Source organism: Canis lupus, chromosome 1, assembly GCF_048164855.1.
Source record: "Canis lupus baileyi chromosome 1, mCanLup2.hap1, whole genome shotgun sequence".
In the NCBI taxonomy this organism is placed as follows: Eukaryota; Metazoa; Chordata; class Mammalia; order Carnivora; family Canidae; genus Canis; species Canis lupus.
The window spans coordinates 112,469,742-112,486,207 of NC_132838.1; the positions used below are offsets into that span (position 1 = coordinate 112,469,742).

Consider the following 16,466-nt stretch of genomic DNA (forward strand, 5'->3'; position numbering starts at 1 on the left):
GGATTGGAGCCAGGCCTTGTCCCCGAGCAAGGGTTCTGGGTCCCGAGGTGGGGCTTAGAAACAGAGATGAAGAGGCAGCGGCTGAAGGGGAAGGTCTGGCCTCCATGTGCCCTTTCCACCTCCCCTAAAAGGGAAGCCAGGGTGCTGTCTGCCAAGGGCACCCAGAGCGGGAGGAGACTTGAAACTCTCACGGAGACAAAGAGAAAAACATTGATACCAAGAGAGATTAAAATATTGAAAACAATAATTAAAATAGAGCTCTCTTGTATGGCGTGTACTCCGGCCCCGGTTCTACGCAAAAGCATTTTACATAATTATCGCGTGTCTTCCTCATTACAGTTCTAAGAGATCAGATTATTATTATTTTAATATCCATTTTACAAGTAAGAAAACTGACGCCCAGTGAAGAAGGATCAGATGCAGATGTAAAGAGACAGGAGAGACACAAAACACAGATGGAGATAAAGACAGGCCCAGAGAGATTAGAAAAGACAGACGGCAAAAGGAGAGGGGCTGCAAAGGGGGACTCCTGGGTGGGGTGGGGAGGCCTAGGATTCTTGTGTCCTGGCATTGGAAGGACCCAGGACTCAGACTTTCAGGTATCTCCTCTCCGGATCCTAAAAGACCAGACTCATCCAACCCTTCTCACTGTGGGCGTTGGACCTAGTTGGGGCCAAAAATAGTGATTAGGAGGGGGCAGGTGTGTCATTATCCTATTAGGAGATGATAAGAAAGTGATTCATGGGGGTGCCCCCAGCCCAGAGGGACCTTCCCCCCATGGCCTCTGTTCTTTCATCTGGACAGATAAGGCCTCAGGAAGGACTGGGGAGGGGCAGGGTCCTCTCTGTCCCTCTCTACCGCTGCGTCTCCATCACTCAGAACTGGCACTAAGCCCCACAGTGGAGATGAACAGGCCCCCCTGGGCCTGCTTTCCTGGTAGGTCTTCCTCTCTCTGGGTCTCTCTTTTTTCCCCCAAACCTTGAAGCAATGTCCACCAGAGGTCCTGGCCCATCGCAGGAGCTCAGCAAATGCTTAGTGAGTGGATAGACAAACTCTCTGTGCAGTTCCTCCTCTGTCTCCATCCTGACCATCTCTCCATGTCCCCATCATGTTTCTCAGCCTCTCCTTGGCCTCACCCATCTCCTCCCACCTTCCCTTTCACACAGATGTTTCTTTCGAGGCCACTGTTCCTCCACCCCCAATAGGAAGATACTGAGGATTTGGGGCACCTGGCTGGCTCAGTCGGTTGAGCATCCGACTCTTGATTTCAGCTCAGGTCATAATCTTGGAGTCCTGGGATCCAGCCCTGTGATGGGCTCAGCACTCAGCGGAGAGTCTCCTTGAGATTTTCTCCATCTCCTTCTGCCCCTCTCTCCCCAAAGTAAATAAATAAATCTTGAAGAAGAAGAAGGGGGAGGAGGAGGAGGGGGAGAAGAAGAAAAAGATGAAACTGAGGCTCATTTTGGAAGGAGTCACCTTCCCAGGGTCACCTGTGGGACATATAAGGAGTAGCTGAGAGGGGTTCTCAAGACCCCAAATACAGACACACCCCTGGCACCTCAGAGTCAGAAATGAAAGATCACACCAAACACATGCCCTCAATACCTGCTTAGTGCGATCCTCATTTGCACCCACACAGAGAATCACATGCACCACTCGAAGTCACCTACAAACACAAATATAAACACAAGCACACAATCACACAATCAGCGTCACCGACAGCACACACAGAAATATCCTATTTCATATGCAAAACAGACACCCCAGGTATGCAATTACACACCCAGCCACCAGCAGGCCACTCATTCATCCCTACCAGGACTGCGAGCAGAAACGAGAAGATTTGGTTTCATTCACGACTGTATCTCCAGCAACTAGAACAGCACCTTGCCAACACTATTGGCATAAACATAAAATGTTTGCTATGTGCCAGGCACAATTCTAAGCACTTCACATGAATTAACTCATCTGATCCTCTCAACCACCATGTTGTTGTTATTTGCAACAACTCATTTTGCAGATGGACAAACTGAGGTCCAGGCAAGCTTCATGATTTGCCAAAGTTATCACAGCCAGGAAGGGGCTGCAGAATTTGAATTCGGGGGCGCTTGGGTGGCTCAGTCAGTTAAGCATCTGCCTTCAGCTCAGGTCACGATCTCAGGTCCTGAGATTGAGCCCCGTGTCAGGCTCCCTACTCAGGAAACAGTCTGTTTCTTCCTTTCCTTCTGTGTGTTCCACTCTTGCTCTCAAATAAAAATAAATAAAATCTAAAAAAAAAAAAAAAAGGAATTTGTATTCAGGCTTTCTGGCTCTAGAATCCATCACACAAGGCTACGCTATTCAATAAAACACTCCTGGGCAGCCCGGGTGGCTCAGCGGTTTAGTGCCACCTTCTACCCGGGGCGTGATCCTGGAGACCCAGGATCGAGTCCCACGTCGGGCTCCCTGCATGGAGCCTGCTTCTCCCTCTGCCTGTGTCTCTGCGTGTCTCTCTCTCTCTCCTCTCTATGTATTCTCATGAATAAATAAATAAAATCTTAAAAAAAAATAAAACACTCCTGACCTAATCCAATCAGAATTATAGAACCATGACAACTGGCCACACCTGAACCAGATGCAGAGTAGGTTTAAAAAAAAAAATTTACATGCACAGTAGGGAGAATCACAGAAAGGCGATACAGACACACAAATAGAAAAGACCCCCTCATGTGTCATCATGTGTCATCCCCCAGAACACAAGAGACATCGTGACAACCCCTACAAAGACACACAACACCCAGAGAGAGGCACACACCACACGCACACACCACATGCAGAGACACAACACACCCAAACCCAGACACAGGGTCCCACCCAGAACACTGAGCTCCTATTCTGCTCCCAGCCTCACTGGGCTGGCCCTTGAGGAAGCAGCAGGCTTGGGATGGGAAGAGGGGGCAACCTCACTTGTCCGCTCTGCTTGACTGGTTCCACCAGGGTCATGGATGGCACCACCCGCCTTATGAAACCCACATTGGGCAACTGGACCCAGACTTGGCCTGGACGCTTAGATTCTGGAGAGAAAGGGGATGGGAGCCTGAACTCCTGGGTTCTGAGGGAATAGGAGCTGAGTGCCCAGTCATGGATTCTAGGAGAGAGGAGGATGGGGGGGGCGGTGAGGACCTGGACTCTCAGCTCCTGAGGACAAGGAGCTGGGGGCCTGGGATCCTTGGTTCTGGAAAAAAAAAAAAGGTGGGGGGCAGGGACTTGGATTCCTCTCCTTTGTCTTTAAAGGCAGAGTTCCAGGTTTAGCAGATAAAATACAGGACAGCCAGTTAAATGTGAGTTTCAGATGAACACCACATACCTTTTTTAGTATAAGTATATCCCAAATATTGCATGGAATATACTTATGCTAAAAAAATTTATTGTTTACTTGAAATTCACATTTAACTGGGCATCCTATATTTTATCCAGCAACCCTATTGAGGAGATGGATGTTGCTGCCTGGAGACTGCTGTGGCCACCGGTCAGGCCCCAGGCCCCTGCTCTTCCTGCTGCCCTCCTCCTCACCCCTAAGCAGGCCACCTCACAGCTTCCCCACCCGATTTCCTCATCTACATGAGTTGCTGTCTAATTGCAGCCCCCAGGCTGTGTCAGAGTGGAGAGAGGAAACCTGAGGACAACTCGGGTTGTCATCCATCCTGGGAGCCGTGGGGTCCTCAGAGATAACTCACCCTGAATCACCTGCAGCCCATGGTCTGGACAGCTGGGGGATGGGGCCCTCTGGCTGCCTCCGCAGGAAGGCCTGGAGATGGGGATGTGGGGATGGGAGGCAGAGACCCCAGGATGAGGGCAAGAGACACACAGCTTGGGGGGGCAGAGACTCAAAGAGGGGGAGCCAGAGAACCAGAGCAACCTGAAAACAGATTGGCAGAGATAAGGAAAGAGATCCAGAGCTGGCGAGGCAAAGATTCCAGAGATGGGAGCACAGGGACACGACACCAGAAGCGGAGAGATGTTCCTCTGAACACTCAGGCTCCTGGACCAAGTGATGGACACACACCAGCAAAATGCTGAGTGCCACCCATCAGTCCGGGGACGAGGACAACAAGCCATCCGGGTGGTGCTGGGAGACCAAGGCTTGGTCCTGGTGTGTTGGATCAGGAAGGAGGCGAGGGAAAAGCTGGGATCCCAGGCAGACAGGGTAATCCACCTGCCATCGCCCCATACCCATTCCCAGTGGGGTGACAGCACCACCTTCTCTGCAGGTGACACCTCAATTTTCCAGTGCCTCCTACATTTTTGGGGTGACACCCGTGTTGGAAACCCCACCCGGCTCTAATGCTGCTTCCCTCACTGAGTCACTTCCAACCCTGCCAGGCCTGTTGGGGGCAGACTTTGGTGACTCAGGCTTCCAGGCCCCTTGCTCTTTCACACCTCAAGAGCCCAGCAGCCAAAAATTCCAGGACCCTTGCACACTCAGGGGCACAGCCTCACCTAGCCCAAGAGTCCACACCCCCGGCCCTCCCACCTCAGACGGAGAACCTGAGCCCTTCTCCCTCCTCTATTAGAGGCCCACATGAAGCCCCAGTCTCTCCTCCCTGGGATCCAGGAGTCCAGCTGCCACCCCCCATCTGCTCTGTTAATCACAAACCACTGCCCACCACCACCCCGAGTCCTTAGTCCTGGGCCACATCCACCTCCTCCAGAACTACAGCATCTCAATTCCCAGCCTCCTCCCTTCCCAGTTTGAAGGTAGAGTGAGTTGCATATGTTTACTTTGGTTTCAGCATGAGTCACCCCCAAAACACACTGCCCCCCCACGTGCCTGGTGGCCCCAAATGGGAGGGAAGTGGGAACCTCACTGAGGGGGAACAGGAGAGGCCCTCGCAAGGGCACCCTCACTGCACTCCCCGGCACCCCCATCCCTTCCTTCACTTCCCTCCTTTGTGTCTCCCCTCTGAACCTAGCTCCCCTGTGCTGTTTTTCCCCAGATCTTCGTCTTCTCTGTCTCACCCAACAGCACTCCCTGCACCGCATCCCCTGCCCCCCCCCAACCCGCTACTCCCATCAACATCCCTGGCCCCCTCCCTGACTTCCTTGGTCCCACAAGAGCTGGAGTGTAAAGGGGGGATGGAGGATGGAGCCAGGGGAGAGGAATTCCTGCGGGGGGGCGAGGGGGGGCGGGGAAGGGAAGAGGGTCAGCCAGACCGGCTGGGCTCCCTGGGTACCTCCGTCAGAGCCCCGCCCAGGGCTGAGTGGCCGCCCCAATATAAGCAGCTCCTGGCCAGAGACAGAACTCAGTGCCTGGCTCACCCACACCTGCCTGTATCATCGCCATCGCCGTCCTGCAGGTAGGAGCATCTGCCCACAGCCCTCTGCTCTGTGCACCCCCACCTCGCTCCACTGACATCTCTGTCTCCTTGCATCTGTCTCTGTGAACATCTCTGTCTTTCTCAATGCCCTCCGTGTCCACCTTCTCAACCTGAGTGGTGTGGGGTTGAATTTGGAAGTCCTGGGGCCCCGTACTGCCTCTATTAACTCCCTTGGCTTGGGATGTGGGGCATTTCTCTTCACCTCTCTGAGGCTCAGTGTTCCATCTGGGAAATGGGCTTGCAGAGAAGGCAAAGCACCGGGCAGGTGTGTTACTGATGGCATCTTCTATGGGCACCTGGTTCAGGTGTCTTTCTCCCCGTGTCTCTAACTCTGCCTGTCTCTGTCTCTTGGTCTCTGCCTCCAGCTCTACCTCTGGTATAAGGAAGGTCCTCTGGGGTCTGTCGGGCAGCTGTACAGAGATGGGCGAGTTTCTCGCCCCCACTCCATACACCCCTACTCCATGTTTTTCCGAGCTGGCAGGCTGACTTGGCCTCTTTCTCCCCAGTGCCCTTCTCCCTGAGAACCCAGCCCCCAGTGCCCCTGCTCCTTGCCCACCCCTCCCCAGTATCCAGCATCCCTTGGACAGACCCGCCACTGTCACCGCCGCCACCTCTGCCGTCCCCAACGCCACATCCTCAGGGCCAGCAAGATGCAGTTTGAGATGCACGACAACGTGAAAGGCAAAGGTGGGATCTCTGGATGGACCAGCAACCCTTCCAGTCCCTGGAACCTCGCTGCTTCCCTCCCCTGGGCGCCCTGGCTTTGAAGACAGATGGCACCTGATTGCACCCCAGAGGTCCCTGGAAATGCGGGAACCCAGCACCCCAGGCCCAGACGTGGAGGAGGCAGCAGCACGTCTAGGTCCTGCCCGGACCACCCTTCCCCAGACGTGCAGGAGTTCCCCACTCACAGCTCAACCAGATGTGCAGGAGGCAGTGGCGATGGGGACACACTGGGGTGTCAGCACCCAAACATGGCAGAAAGGAAGGGGGGTGCAGTGGTGTCCCCTCAGTGGGCGGCCTGGTGGCCCTGCCCAGACCTGCCCGGCAGGGGAAGGGGCAGCAGGGAGGTAGGGTCCCCGAGAGGCTGTCAGGCTGTCCCCTGACCCTGGCCCACCACCTTTGCAGCCATGTCCTACCCAGTGACCAGTCAGCCCCAGTGCGCCAGCAGCTGCTACCAGACCCAGCTCAGTGACTGGCACACGGGCCTCACCGACTGCTGCAATGACATGCCCGTCTGTGAGTACCTGCCGCTCCCAGGCTGGGGGGGGGGGGGCTCACTGACCTCACTCCCCTCTCTTCCTTGGATTACCCTGAATTCCCACAGTCTAACCCCCCCCCCCCGCCCCTTCCTCCCACCTCCAAAGCGCCCTAGAATCCTGACCTCACTCCCTTCCAGCTCCCCCCTCAGACCCTCAACCTCCCCCGTGCACCCTCTATCTTCCTCGTTGTGGCCCCAGCTCCCCCTCCCAACCCTACCCCCCAGCCTCTAAACCACCCGCGCTGGGACCCTTAATTCCCCCCGGACTCTGGACTGGGCGCTGCGCTGCCTGCCTTGGCCTCTCCCCGAGGGGGAGCCGCCCGGCGCCCTGGGTGCGCCCCTGGGGTCCGCCTCTGACCGCCCTGCGCCCGCCCCAGGTCTGTGCGGCACCTTCGCGCCCCTGTGCCTGGCCTGCCGCATCTCCGACGACTTCGGGGAGTGCTGCTGCGCGCCCTACCTGCCCGGAGGCCTGCACTCCCTGCGCACCGGCATGCGGGAGCGCTATCACATCCAGGTGCGCGGCCGGGCCGGGCCGGGGCCGGGCGGGGGAGACGGGCCTCCCGGGCCCAGGCCGGGCTCCTGACCTCTCTCTCCCACCCTCTAGGGCTCCGTGGGGCACGACTGGGCGGCCCTCACCTTTTGTTTGCCCTGCGCCCTCTGTCAGATGGCGCGGGAATTGAAGATCCGAGAGTGAGGAGGCTCCCCCGGCCTCCTCTGCCCCCTCCTGGGAGGGCCTGCCCGCACGCCCTATCCCGCTACCAGAAATACACCCACAATAAAAACCTGAAAACCAACTCCGCCTACATTCTTTTTGTCCCAGGGAAGGAATCTGGGTGGAGGAGGAGGCTTGGTGAGGGGTGTGGAGACACAGGGAAGATGCCTAGGTGTGGAAGGAGTTCCAGAGTCAGATCCTTGACCCCAACCTGCTGTGTAAGACATTGGCAAGTCTCTTACCTCTCTCAACCTCATTAAGTCCTCATTCACAAAGTGAAACCACTAACCTCTTAAGCTGCCCAACCGACGGTCTGCGTGGACCCTGAAAATAGGCAAAACCAGAAAAAGCTGTCTTGGTAGAGTTTAGACACTCCAAGAAAAAAGTTTAAGAGAGCCCCTCCCCCACCCCCTATCTCCACTAAGTCAATACTTACTGACTCTTGACCTACACACAATGGTAACAGGTTTGGGGAGGGAGGGTCCTTTGTCTCTAAAGCAAAGAACTGCCAGGTTTAAGGCTCTCTGGAGCTGAAACTAATCCTTAAGGATCACCCAGTTTTCTTTATTGCAAAAGCAACTAGCAGATTAGAAAATCTGGTCTCAAAATTGGGCAGACCTAAGATCTGATCTTGAATCTTGCCACTGACTACACGTGTTATCTTAGTGAGTTAGTTAGCCTCTCTGAGTCTGTTTCCTCCTCTGAGGATAATCCCTAATATGTCATATGGCTACTGTGTGAACAAGAGATAGAACAGATGGAAAGACCAAAGAGTGAGCTTAATAAGCTTGTTAATAGAGGACCCCTGGGTGGCTCAGCGGTTTGGCGCCTGCCTTTGGCCCAGGGCGCGATCTTGGAGTCCCGAGATTGAGTCCTATGTCAGGCTCCCGGCATGGAGCCTGCTTCTCCCTCCTCCTGTGTCTCTGCCTCTCTCTCTCTCTCTCCCTATGTCTATCATAAATAAATAAATCTTTTAAAAAATAAGCTTGTTAATATTATTATGTGTAATAATATTATACTATTCTGTTATTTGTATTATTTGCTGGTATTCTCTCTTTCTTTCTATCTGTGTATCCAACCATCAAGTGGTATCCTCACTTGGAATATTTAATGGGCATCTCAAATTTACTTATTTATTTTTAAAGATTTTATTTATTCATGAGAGACACAGAGACAGAGAGGCAGAGACATAGGCAGAGAGAGAAGCAGGCTCCATGCAGGGAGCCTGATGTGGGACTCGATCCCGGTCTCCAGGATCATGCCCTGGGCTGAAGGCAAGCACTAAACCACCGAGCCACCCAGGGATCGCTGCCATCTCAAATTTAAAACCTAGGGGCACCTGAGTGGCTCAGTGGTTGAGCGTCTGCCTTTGGCTCAGGTGGTGATCCCAGGGTCCTGAGATTGAGTCCCGCAGGGAGCCTGCTTCTCCCTCTGCCTGTGTCCCTGCCTTTCTCTCTCTCTCTGTCTCTCATAAATAAATAAGTAAAATATTTAAAAAAAAAATAAAAATAAAAAACCTAACTCCAAAGTCACCTGATGGGTCAGTTGGTTAAGCATCTGATTTTTTTTTAAAGATTTTTATTTATTTATTCATAGAGACAGAGAGAAGGAGAGGCAGAGACACAGGCAGAGGAAGAAGCAGGCATCATGCAGAGAGCCTGATGTGGGACTCGATCCAGGGTCTCCAGGATCACGCCCTGGGCTGCAGGCGGCGCCAAACCACTGCGCCACTTGGGGCTGCCCAAGCACCTGATTCTTGATTCTGGCTCAAGTCGTGATCTCAGGGTTGTGAGGCTGAGTCCCCACCAAAGGCTTTGCACTGGGCATGGAGCCTGGTTGAGATTGTCTCTCCCCCTACCTTCCCTACCCTGCAAGTGCACCCCCTTTGCAAAAAGAGAAAATAAAAATAAAACCTAACCTGATTCCCCACCCATAACCTGCTTCTCCCATTTCCCTCTCAGGACATAGCAAACCCCATCTTTCCAGCTGCTCACTTTGTTACCCCAGGTCCCAATCTGTCAACTAATTCTGTTGGTTCTACTTTCAGAATATATCCAGAACCTTACTTCTTCCTACTCTGCTGCCCCCACCTAGTTCCAGTCACCCTCCTCTTCAGCCTAAACTAATGCAGTGGCTCTTCACTGGGCTCCCTGCCCTATATTCACATCTTTAGTTTCCTCCCACAGAGAAGCCCCATGAATACCTAAGTTAGGTCACATCCCTCCTGTGCTCGCAACCCTCTAATGTCTCCTCCTGCACAGAGTTTAAGCCAGAGTCTTCACTGTGGCCCAAGGACCTGCTTCCCCTGTGACCTTATCTCCTCCTTATTCCCTCAACTCCGCATAGGAGTCCCTTGGTTGTTTCTCTAAAATGCTAGTCGTGCTTCCCCCTCAGGGCCTTTGCACTAGCTTTTCTGTCAACCTTGAATTCTCTTCCCTAAGTTGTCCCTATGGTTCATTCCTTCACTTCTGCTCATACATCATCTTGAGAGGCCTTCCCTTCCATCTTATATTACATAGCAAGTACCAACCCCTTTTCCTTCCTTCATCACCTTACTTTTCTGGTCACATATCGACATACCACATCATTTATTTATTTATCATCTGGCTTCCTGCTGGCTTGTCAGCTCCATGAGGGCAGGGATCTTGATCACTGCAGTGTCCCCAGCACCTAGAACAGTGTGGAGCCCACTGCAGGTAGAGATGAGTGATGACAGGTGGGAGACATCAGCACAGAAAAGGGACACGATTTTAGAGGTAATTGGGAGTGGGGGACAAACGGGCAGTCAGATAGGCTTGCACCAGAATCTGGGCTCATCTGTCAATCTGCCCTGAGTGCTTAGCCAAGGGACTCAGTTTCCAAATCCACACAATGGGGGAACAAACCTATACCTCCCAGCACTGATGTTGGGAAGAGTAAAAGACTCATACCAGGGCAGCCCAGGTGGCTCAGCGGTTTAGCACTGCCTTCAGCCCAGGGTGTGATCCTGGAGACCCAGGATCGAGTCCCACGTTGGGCTCCCTGCATTGAGCCTGCTTCTCCCTCTGCCTGTCTCTCTCTCTCTCTCATGAATGAATAAAATCTTTAAACAACAAAAAAAGACTCGCACCCAGCACCCTGCCTGTAATGCTGTAGGCCCTTGGTGAAATTCCACCCCCCACTTTTCTGAAGTCCCCAAGGCATTGATGGCCATACACAGAACAGGGTCCAGAACTTCAGCACCCAATGCTCAGTGTTTCTCTCATGGTCCCTGAGCCTCATGCTTTCAGGTACATGGACAACAGGGGGAGGTGCCAGCCGCGGGCTGACGTGGAGGGAGGAGGACCATGTGCTATGGGGCACTCATGCAGGGGCATCCGCACCTACAGATGGGAGCTGGGAAGGTGGCTCTGCATCCCAGACAAAGGGTGCAGCCACAGAGCAAACACCCTGCTCGGGAGGGCAGAGTCATGGGGTGGTGGCCAGGGAGAGGCCTTCCCAAAGGTCTGATCATAACACAGACGAGTCTTGGAGAGCCACCTTAGCTCCTTCCTGGTCACAGATGAGCTCTCCACTGGCTGTGGACTCCCTGCGGCAGTATGGCTCACTTCTGGTGAGCTTCCTGGTTGGGAAATTGTGCCTTATCCCCAGCAGAAATTGTTTTTTTTGTTTGTTTGTTTTTTTAGAAATTGGCCTTTTTGAACACCTGCCCCTACCGCCCGCTCTGTGCTGGGTCAGCACTCAGCTAGGTAGGCTAAGTAGGAACCTGCAGGGCACCTGGGGACTCAGTGGTTGAGTATCTGCCTTCGGCTGAGGTCATGATCCCGGAGTCCTGGGATTGAGTCCCACATCGGGCTCCCTACAGGGCGCCTGCTATTCCCTCTGCCTGTGTCTCTGTCTCTCTCTGTGTCTCTGATGAATAAATAAAAACTTTAAGAGAAAAAAAAAAAGTTGCCCATATATCTGAAACCACTATGATTTTCAGGGGCCATACTGGAGACCCAAACACCCCCTAGGCGCACCTCACTGCCAGGTCTTGGGCTAAACATCAGATGAAGCCGCCAGTGTGTGCCACAGGCTGGCCCAAAGGGAACATGTGTCGTGAACTCTCAGCCAGACTCCCACTGAGGGCACACTGCCACCGCCTGCTTGCCCTGGGGGCCTGGCAGATGAAGGCTCCCGTGATGCTCCCCGTTTGGGCCATGAGAGCCTTTTCGGATTTGAGAAAACTCATCACGTTGGGGTGGCTTGGTCTCTCCACTGCCTCAACGCTTCTGTCAGAGGCCAGAACAAAACCAAGCCTGAGACCAAGGCAGCCGGTCTCCTGAAACAAACGGGTCTCCCTGCGATAGGGATCGACACCCTCCTGTCCCCCAGGTCCGTCCTTTCCAATAATGATCGAGAGCTTCCGTAGTGGCCCCACCCCAACACCCCTGCCTTGGGGAGGCAGGGTGGAGCCAGGCCCAGCCATGTGGCTCAGAAGGGTCACCAAGGTAAGCACCCTGACTGGACTTCTCCACATTCGGTGCTGTTCAGAGAAACAAGACACCCCATCTCCTGCATGCAGACGGCGCTCAGACACCGGCCTTCCCCACACTCTTTATTTGCTGCTTCACCTGCTCCCCCCTTTCAGCCTCTGACCTTGGGCACATACACACATGGACAGGTCTCTTGGACAGAAGCCCCCAGCAGAGAAGAGGCAGTGCCCAGCTCCTCAAGGTCCAAAAACACAGCTCAGGGATGGAGTCTTGCAAAAGAAGTTCCAAGTTCAAGATGGGTAGGAGGGGGGTGGTCCTCAAGCAGACATGAGCTCGGAAGTCCAAGGTGGTGGCCAGGTGGGCGGGAGCAGCGCCAAGAGAGCCCACAAGTCTTCAAAGCAGCACGATCTGGGGAGAGAGCTGCGCACTGAAGATCCCACCGTCTCCATCTCCTGCCTTGGTACCTCGCCCACCACACACACAACCCCCTACTCCCTGGGGCAGCATCTCAAGCTTTGTCTCCTGGGACTCCTGCTGAGCCAGGTGACCCTGGTGCTAGGGTCAACAACATCATCTGAGCTTTGTCCCTCCAGCCTAGAGGTGACAGCTGGTCCCTGGGCTGCCTCACCATCCCACCTCTGACAGCTGAGCCCTCACCAGTCCAGCCAATCCCCTGCACTCAGTCTGTCTTCCTGGCTGGACCCGATAGAAGTGATGCCTAACGAGCATCCTAGAGTCTAAGACCGGACCTCTGATCCTCCCCACACGCTCTAGTCTGCCCCTAGCTCGGGCCACAGACTTGAGATGGTCCTGGATTCCCCCCTCCCTCACCCCAACATCCACATCATCCTTTACTCCTCCTACACACATCCTGCACCTGTCCCTGACCCACCCCCCTCCCCGCCACCAACCTAGTCCAGCCCATTGTCATCTCTTGTCACCTCTGGCCCATTCTCCACACCACAGCTGAGTGGCCTCTTGAATAGATACATCGGATCCTGTCACTCCCCCTCCTAAACCTGTCCCACGGCTTCCCATTGCCCTGAGAATAAAGTTCCAAACCCCATCTGGGGCCCACAGGGCCCTGGCTAATGCCCACCCCTGCCTGTCCCCAACCTCACCTCCTTTCCACACTCCATCTAGGTCACACCGACCATCTCTACGATCCCTCCAATAAAGCACACTGGTTCCCACCCCTGGGCTTTGTCCTTGCAGCTCCTGCTGCCTAGGCCCCACTCCCCAGAGTTCTCCCCGTGGCCAGTTCTCTCCGTCATCAGACCTAGCTTCTCCAAGTGCCCAGCTGACTCTACCCCGCCATCCCTCACGACCACATCCTGTGATCACCCATGGCCCTTCTGCACAGACATGATCCTACTCATCTGTGTGCATGTGTGCAAGTGCTGGCACGCACCAAGCGTCTCCCTCCACTAGACCCTAAGTCCCACAAGATCAGGGAACTGGTCTCAGTTTCTGCTTGGCCCAGGGCCTTCAACACTGCCTGGCATATAGGAAGTAGTCAATAAATAATCGTTGAATGTAGAACGTTGAATGCCCTGTCTGGGGAGCCCCAGGGAAAGGGAGCCAGAGGTCTCAGAGGACACAGGGTCCCGGGGCTCCCCGGGAGGAGGAGCCCCAAGTCCAGGGCGACATCATCCAGTCACTCAGCTGCCGCGGCTGAGGACCCCACCGCGGGTCAGAGGGACATGCTGGTGAGATTGTCCTGGCTCAACAGCCCCTTTCGGCCTGCGCCAGCCCCGTGCCCACTGCCCCCGGCACCCCCGCCGCCCCCACAGTATTCATGCAGCCTGTGTCTCAGTGTGACGAGGGCTGAGCCCAGGCAGGCACCGTTGGGTGCTTGGGGTCCTCCAGGCAGCTGGAGCAGCAGAGTGGCCACACCAGCCATGCCATCTTCGGTGGGCTCGAGGGTGATAGGCCCGGCTCGCAGGCCGGCAGTCGTGGCAGGGATGGCTGGCGGGCAGCAGCCTCCTCCCACGGGTCCCCAGGGCCCACCGGCCCCTGTCAGCAGTAGGGGTGCCAAGAAGGGTTCTGAACGGCGGAAGGTGGGCGGTGGGAGCCCAGCCGGCTTCCAGGCAGGCGCTGGGGCAGCAGGGTCGGGCGGGAAGCAGACGGTGACCTTAGCAAAAGGGCGGCTGGCCATCTTGGTCATCTCTTGCAGATGCCGGCGCTGTTCCTGCCGCTGGTCCAGGGCCTGTTTGGCCTTCCAGAGGAGCACACAGAGCGAGAGGAAGAGAAAGAAGCAGGAGAAGAAGACGGAGAAGAAGACAAACAGGTCGATGTGGGCCTGGTCCTGCCGGAAGAAGAGCAGGCCCTGCGAGTCAGCCGAGCCATTGGCGCCAGGCCCACTTGGGTCCCCCACGCCCAGCAGGAGCAGGTAAAAGCGGCTGGACTTGAGAGCGTGATGCTCATGCGGGTAGGTGATGACCAGCCGGTCCCGCACACCACGGACCACAAGCACCGCCGACGGCTCAGTCACGGTCACGTAGGTGATCAGGCCCCGTGGCCACACTTCCCGCACCCGTGGCTCGGCCGGGGTGCCTGGCCCATTCCCGGCCCCGGGTCCCCCTGGATCCCCGGCTACCCGGGGTCCGCCATCAGCAGGGGGTGGGGGAGGTGGTGGGGGCGGAGGTGGCTGGATATGCACGGTGTGGACGCCTGTGTCAGGGGCCACACGGACCACAAAGGTGTCGTAGGAGGTGGAGACATAGAGGTCCACAGCACCGAAGGTCACATCCAGCGTCAGGCGGATGTCCACATTGGTGAACTTGGGCTGCACGCCAAAGAGGACGGTGCGGCCAGGGCCCAGGGCTCGGCGCTTGGGTTCATGGAAGCAGTTGGTCTGGGACGTGGGGTCGAGACAGCACTCCTGCTCCACAGAGATGAGACGGTAGCATTGCTGGCCACCCAGCGGGCTCCCGTGGAACGACTCCCGGCACTTGGCGCACTGCAGGAAAGGGGTGGCGATCAGGGCCGAGCTCAGGGGCCAGCACATGCAGTAGTGACATTCTGTACCAATCAGTGGGTAGCTACTGCCCCAGGCTCCGAATCCCTAGAAGCTTCCTTGTGACCGTGACCACCCCCACTCCAACCCTCAGACCTCCCTGACACCGTGTGGAAGCCATCAGGACCCGACACTCCAGCACTGCTATCCCCGCTGTCATCCCCAGTGGCCACAGCACCCTGATGCGGAGGCCTCTGGAACTCAGGCACAGTGATAAAGAGCTCAGTTGAGCCTGCCTCTACCTCCCCGCTACCTGTGTGGCCTCGGACTAGGGACTTAACCTCACTGAACTGGAGATCTTCCTCTATACCCAAACAGTAAACAGGGCTCGTTCACGGGACTGCCGAAGCCCCAGGCACAGCACAGGGTGGGCCAACCTCACCTGCCAGCCTTGCCATTTCTAGACTGCATAAAGTATGTCCCACCTCAGGGCCTTTGCACTGGCTGATCCTCCTGCCTGGCTCACTCTCTACATCAGGTCTTTTCTCAAGTGTCACCTTCTCACTAAGGCCTCGTTGGTCATCATGCCTACCATTCCCACTCCGCAGCACCGGCCTTCCTTTCTCCTAACGGCTCATCACCAGCATACTGTGCATCTAACTTATTCATTTGTTTGTTGCTGACTCCTCCACAGGAATGTACGTTTCCTGAGGGCAGAACACTTTGCCCATTCGGTTCCCTCCTGCGTCCCAGTGACTCCCACACTCTCACGTTACCTGGCACATAGTAGGTGCCCAGTAAACAAGTGCTGAATGCACGAGTGGACCTCTCAGGGTGTGGGTCCCCTGGCCTGGAACTCGCCTCTCCACCGTACCTGGTACTTGTAGCAATCTCGACGGTCGCTGGGGGAGCTGCCCTGGCACGTGCCCGTCTCCGTATTGTTCTGACACGGGCAGCCCGTCCCGTCCTGTTCGTTACATGTGTCTGCATGGCCATTACACTGGCATCTGAGGAAGGGGAAGAAGACGGGGGTCACAGAGCTCCCCTGACCTAGGGGAGCCTAGGGGTCTAGGCTACATATGTGAGCTCCAATCTGACCAATAGGCCAGAAGGGGAAACTGAGGCTCACAGCGGGGGCAAGCCATTTGCCCAAGGCCATGGAGCCAGTAAGTAGCAAGGTCTGGATTTGAAGCCAGGTTGGAATGACTCCAGAGTCTAGCGACCGATCAGAAGGAAGGGCTGGGATGGGAGGCTGTCCCAAGGCCTCGACCCCCGGCAGCTATCTCTCTGCCCACCAGTCTCCATGGGGGACGCTCTGTAGCCTGTTGTCAGCGCCGGCCTCTGGGGCAGGGGGCCTCCCACTGCAGCCTGGCTCATTGCCCCCAACTTTGCCTGAGCTGGGGGCCTCCCTGGGGTTGTCGTCGGCTCCCGACTGAGGGCAGAGAGTTGGGGGTAGGGAGAAGTGGGCAGGGCAAGGGTCCCAGGCCCCCCTTCTCACTTGGTGCACTTCCCATCCAGGAGGAAGTAGCCGTGCAGGCAGCTCTCGCATTTGTCCCCATAGCTGTTGTTCTGGCAGTTCACACACACAGCCTCATCCTCACTAGGCCCCTCTGTCACCCAGTTTTCAATCTGGCCAAGGAAAGATGGGGTGATCACAAAAAGGTGTGGACACCCCCCTCCTCCCTGAGTCACAGCCCCTCAGACCCAGGAGTCCTGGACT

The 16,466-nt window shown here is 55.7% G+C and overlaps 2 protein-coding genes across 6 annotated transcripts in view; one reads left to right on the forward strand and one right to left on the reverse strand.

The window, feature by feature from the left end:
- The first annotated feature begins 5,214 nt into the window (after nucleotides 1-5,214).
- CNFN (cornifelin) lies at nucleotides 5,215-7,412 on the forward strand. 3 transcript variants are annotated; one of them, XM_072811921.1, is made up of 5 exons: nucleotides 5,283-5,336; nucleotides 5,864-6,044; nucleotides 6,486-6,596; nucleotides 6,996-7,132; nucleotides 7,223-7,412. In XM_072811921.1, exons 2-5 carry the CDS (start codon nucleotides 6,008-6,010, stop codon nucleotides 7,310-7,312), a joined length of 375 nt encoding a protein of 124 aa, XP_072668022.1. In that variant the 5' UTR covers nucleotides 5,283-5,336; nucleotides 5,864-6,007; the 3' UTR covers nucleotides 7,313-7,412. The 3 variants fall into 3 exon arrangements, with proteins under 3 accessions (XP_072668184.1, XP_072668022.1, XP_072668108.1); XM_072812007.1 differs by having other exon boundaries at nucleotides 5,291-5,336; nucleotides 5,924-6,044; XM_072812083.1 differs by lacking the exon at nucleotides 5,864-6,044 and having other exon boundaries at nucleotides 5,215-5,336.
- Nucleotides 7,413-11,864: 4,452 nt separating this feature from the next.
- Nucleotides 11,865-16,466, reverse strand: part of MEGF8 (multiple EGF like domains 8) — a 42,525-nt gene continuing 37,923 nt past the window's right edge. For 2 of the 3 annotated variants that reach the window (XM_072775943.1, XM_072775937.1), the window contains exons 39-41: nucleotides 16,245-16,375; nucleotides 15,621-15,753; nucleotides 11,865-14,749 (exon numbers count right to left, since the gene is read on the reverse strand). In XM_072775943.1, coding sequence (XP_072632044.1) covers nucleotides 13,481-14,749; nucleotides 15,621-15,753; nucleotides 16,245-16,375 — 1,533 coding nt within the window. In that variant the 3' untranslated portion in view covers nucleotides 11,865-13,480. The remainder of the gene's footprint in view (nucleotides 14,750-15,620; nucleotides 15,754-16,244; nucleotides 16,376-16,466) is intronic. The other variant, XM_072775949.1, reaches the window with a different exon arrangement.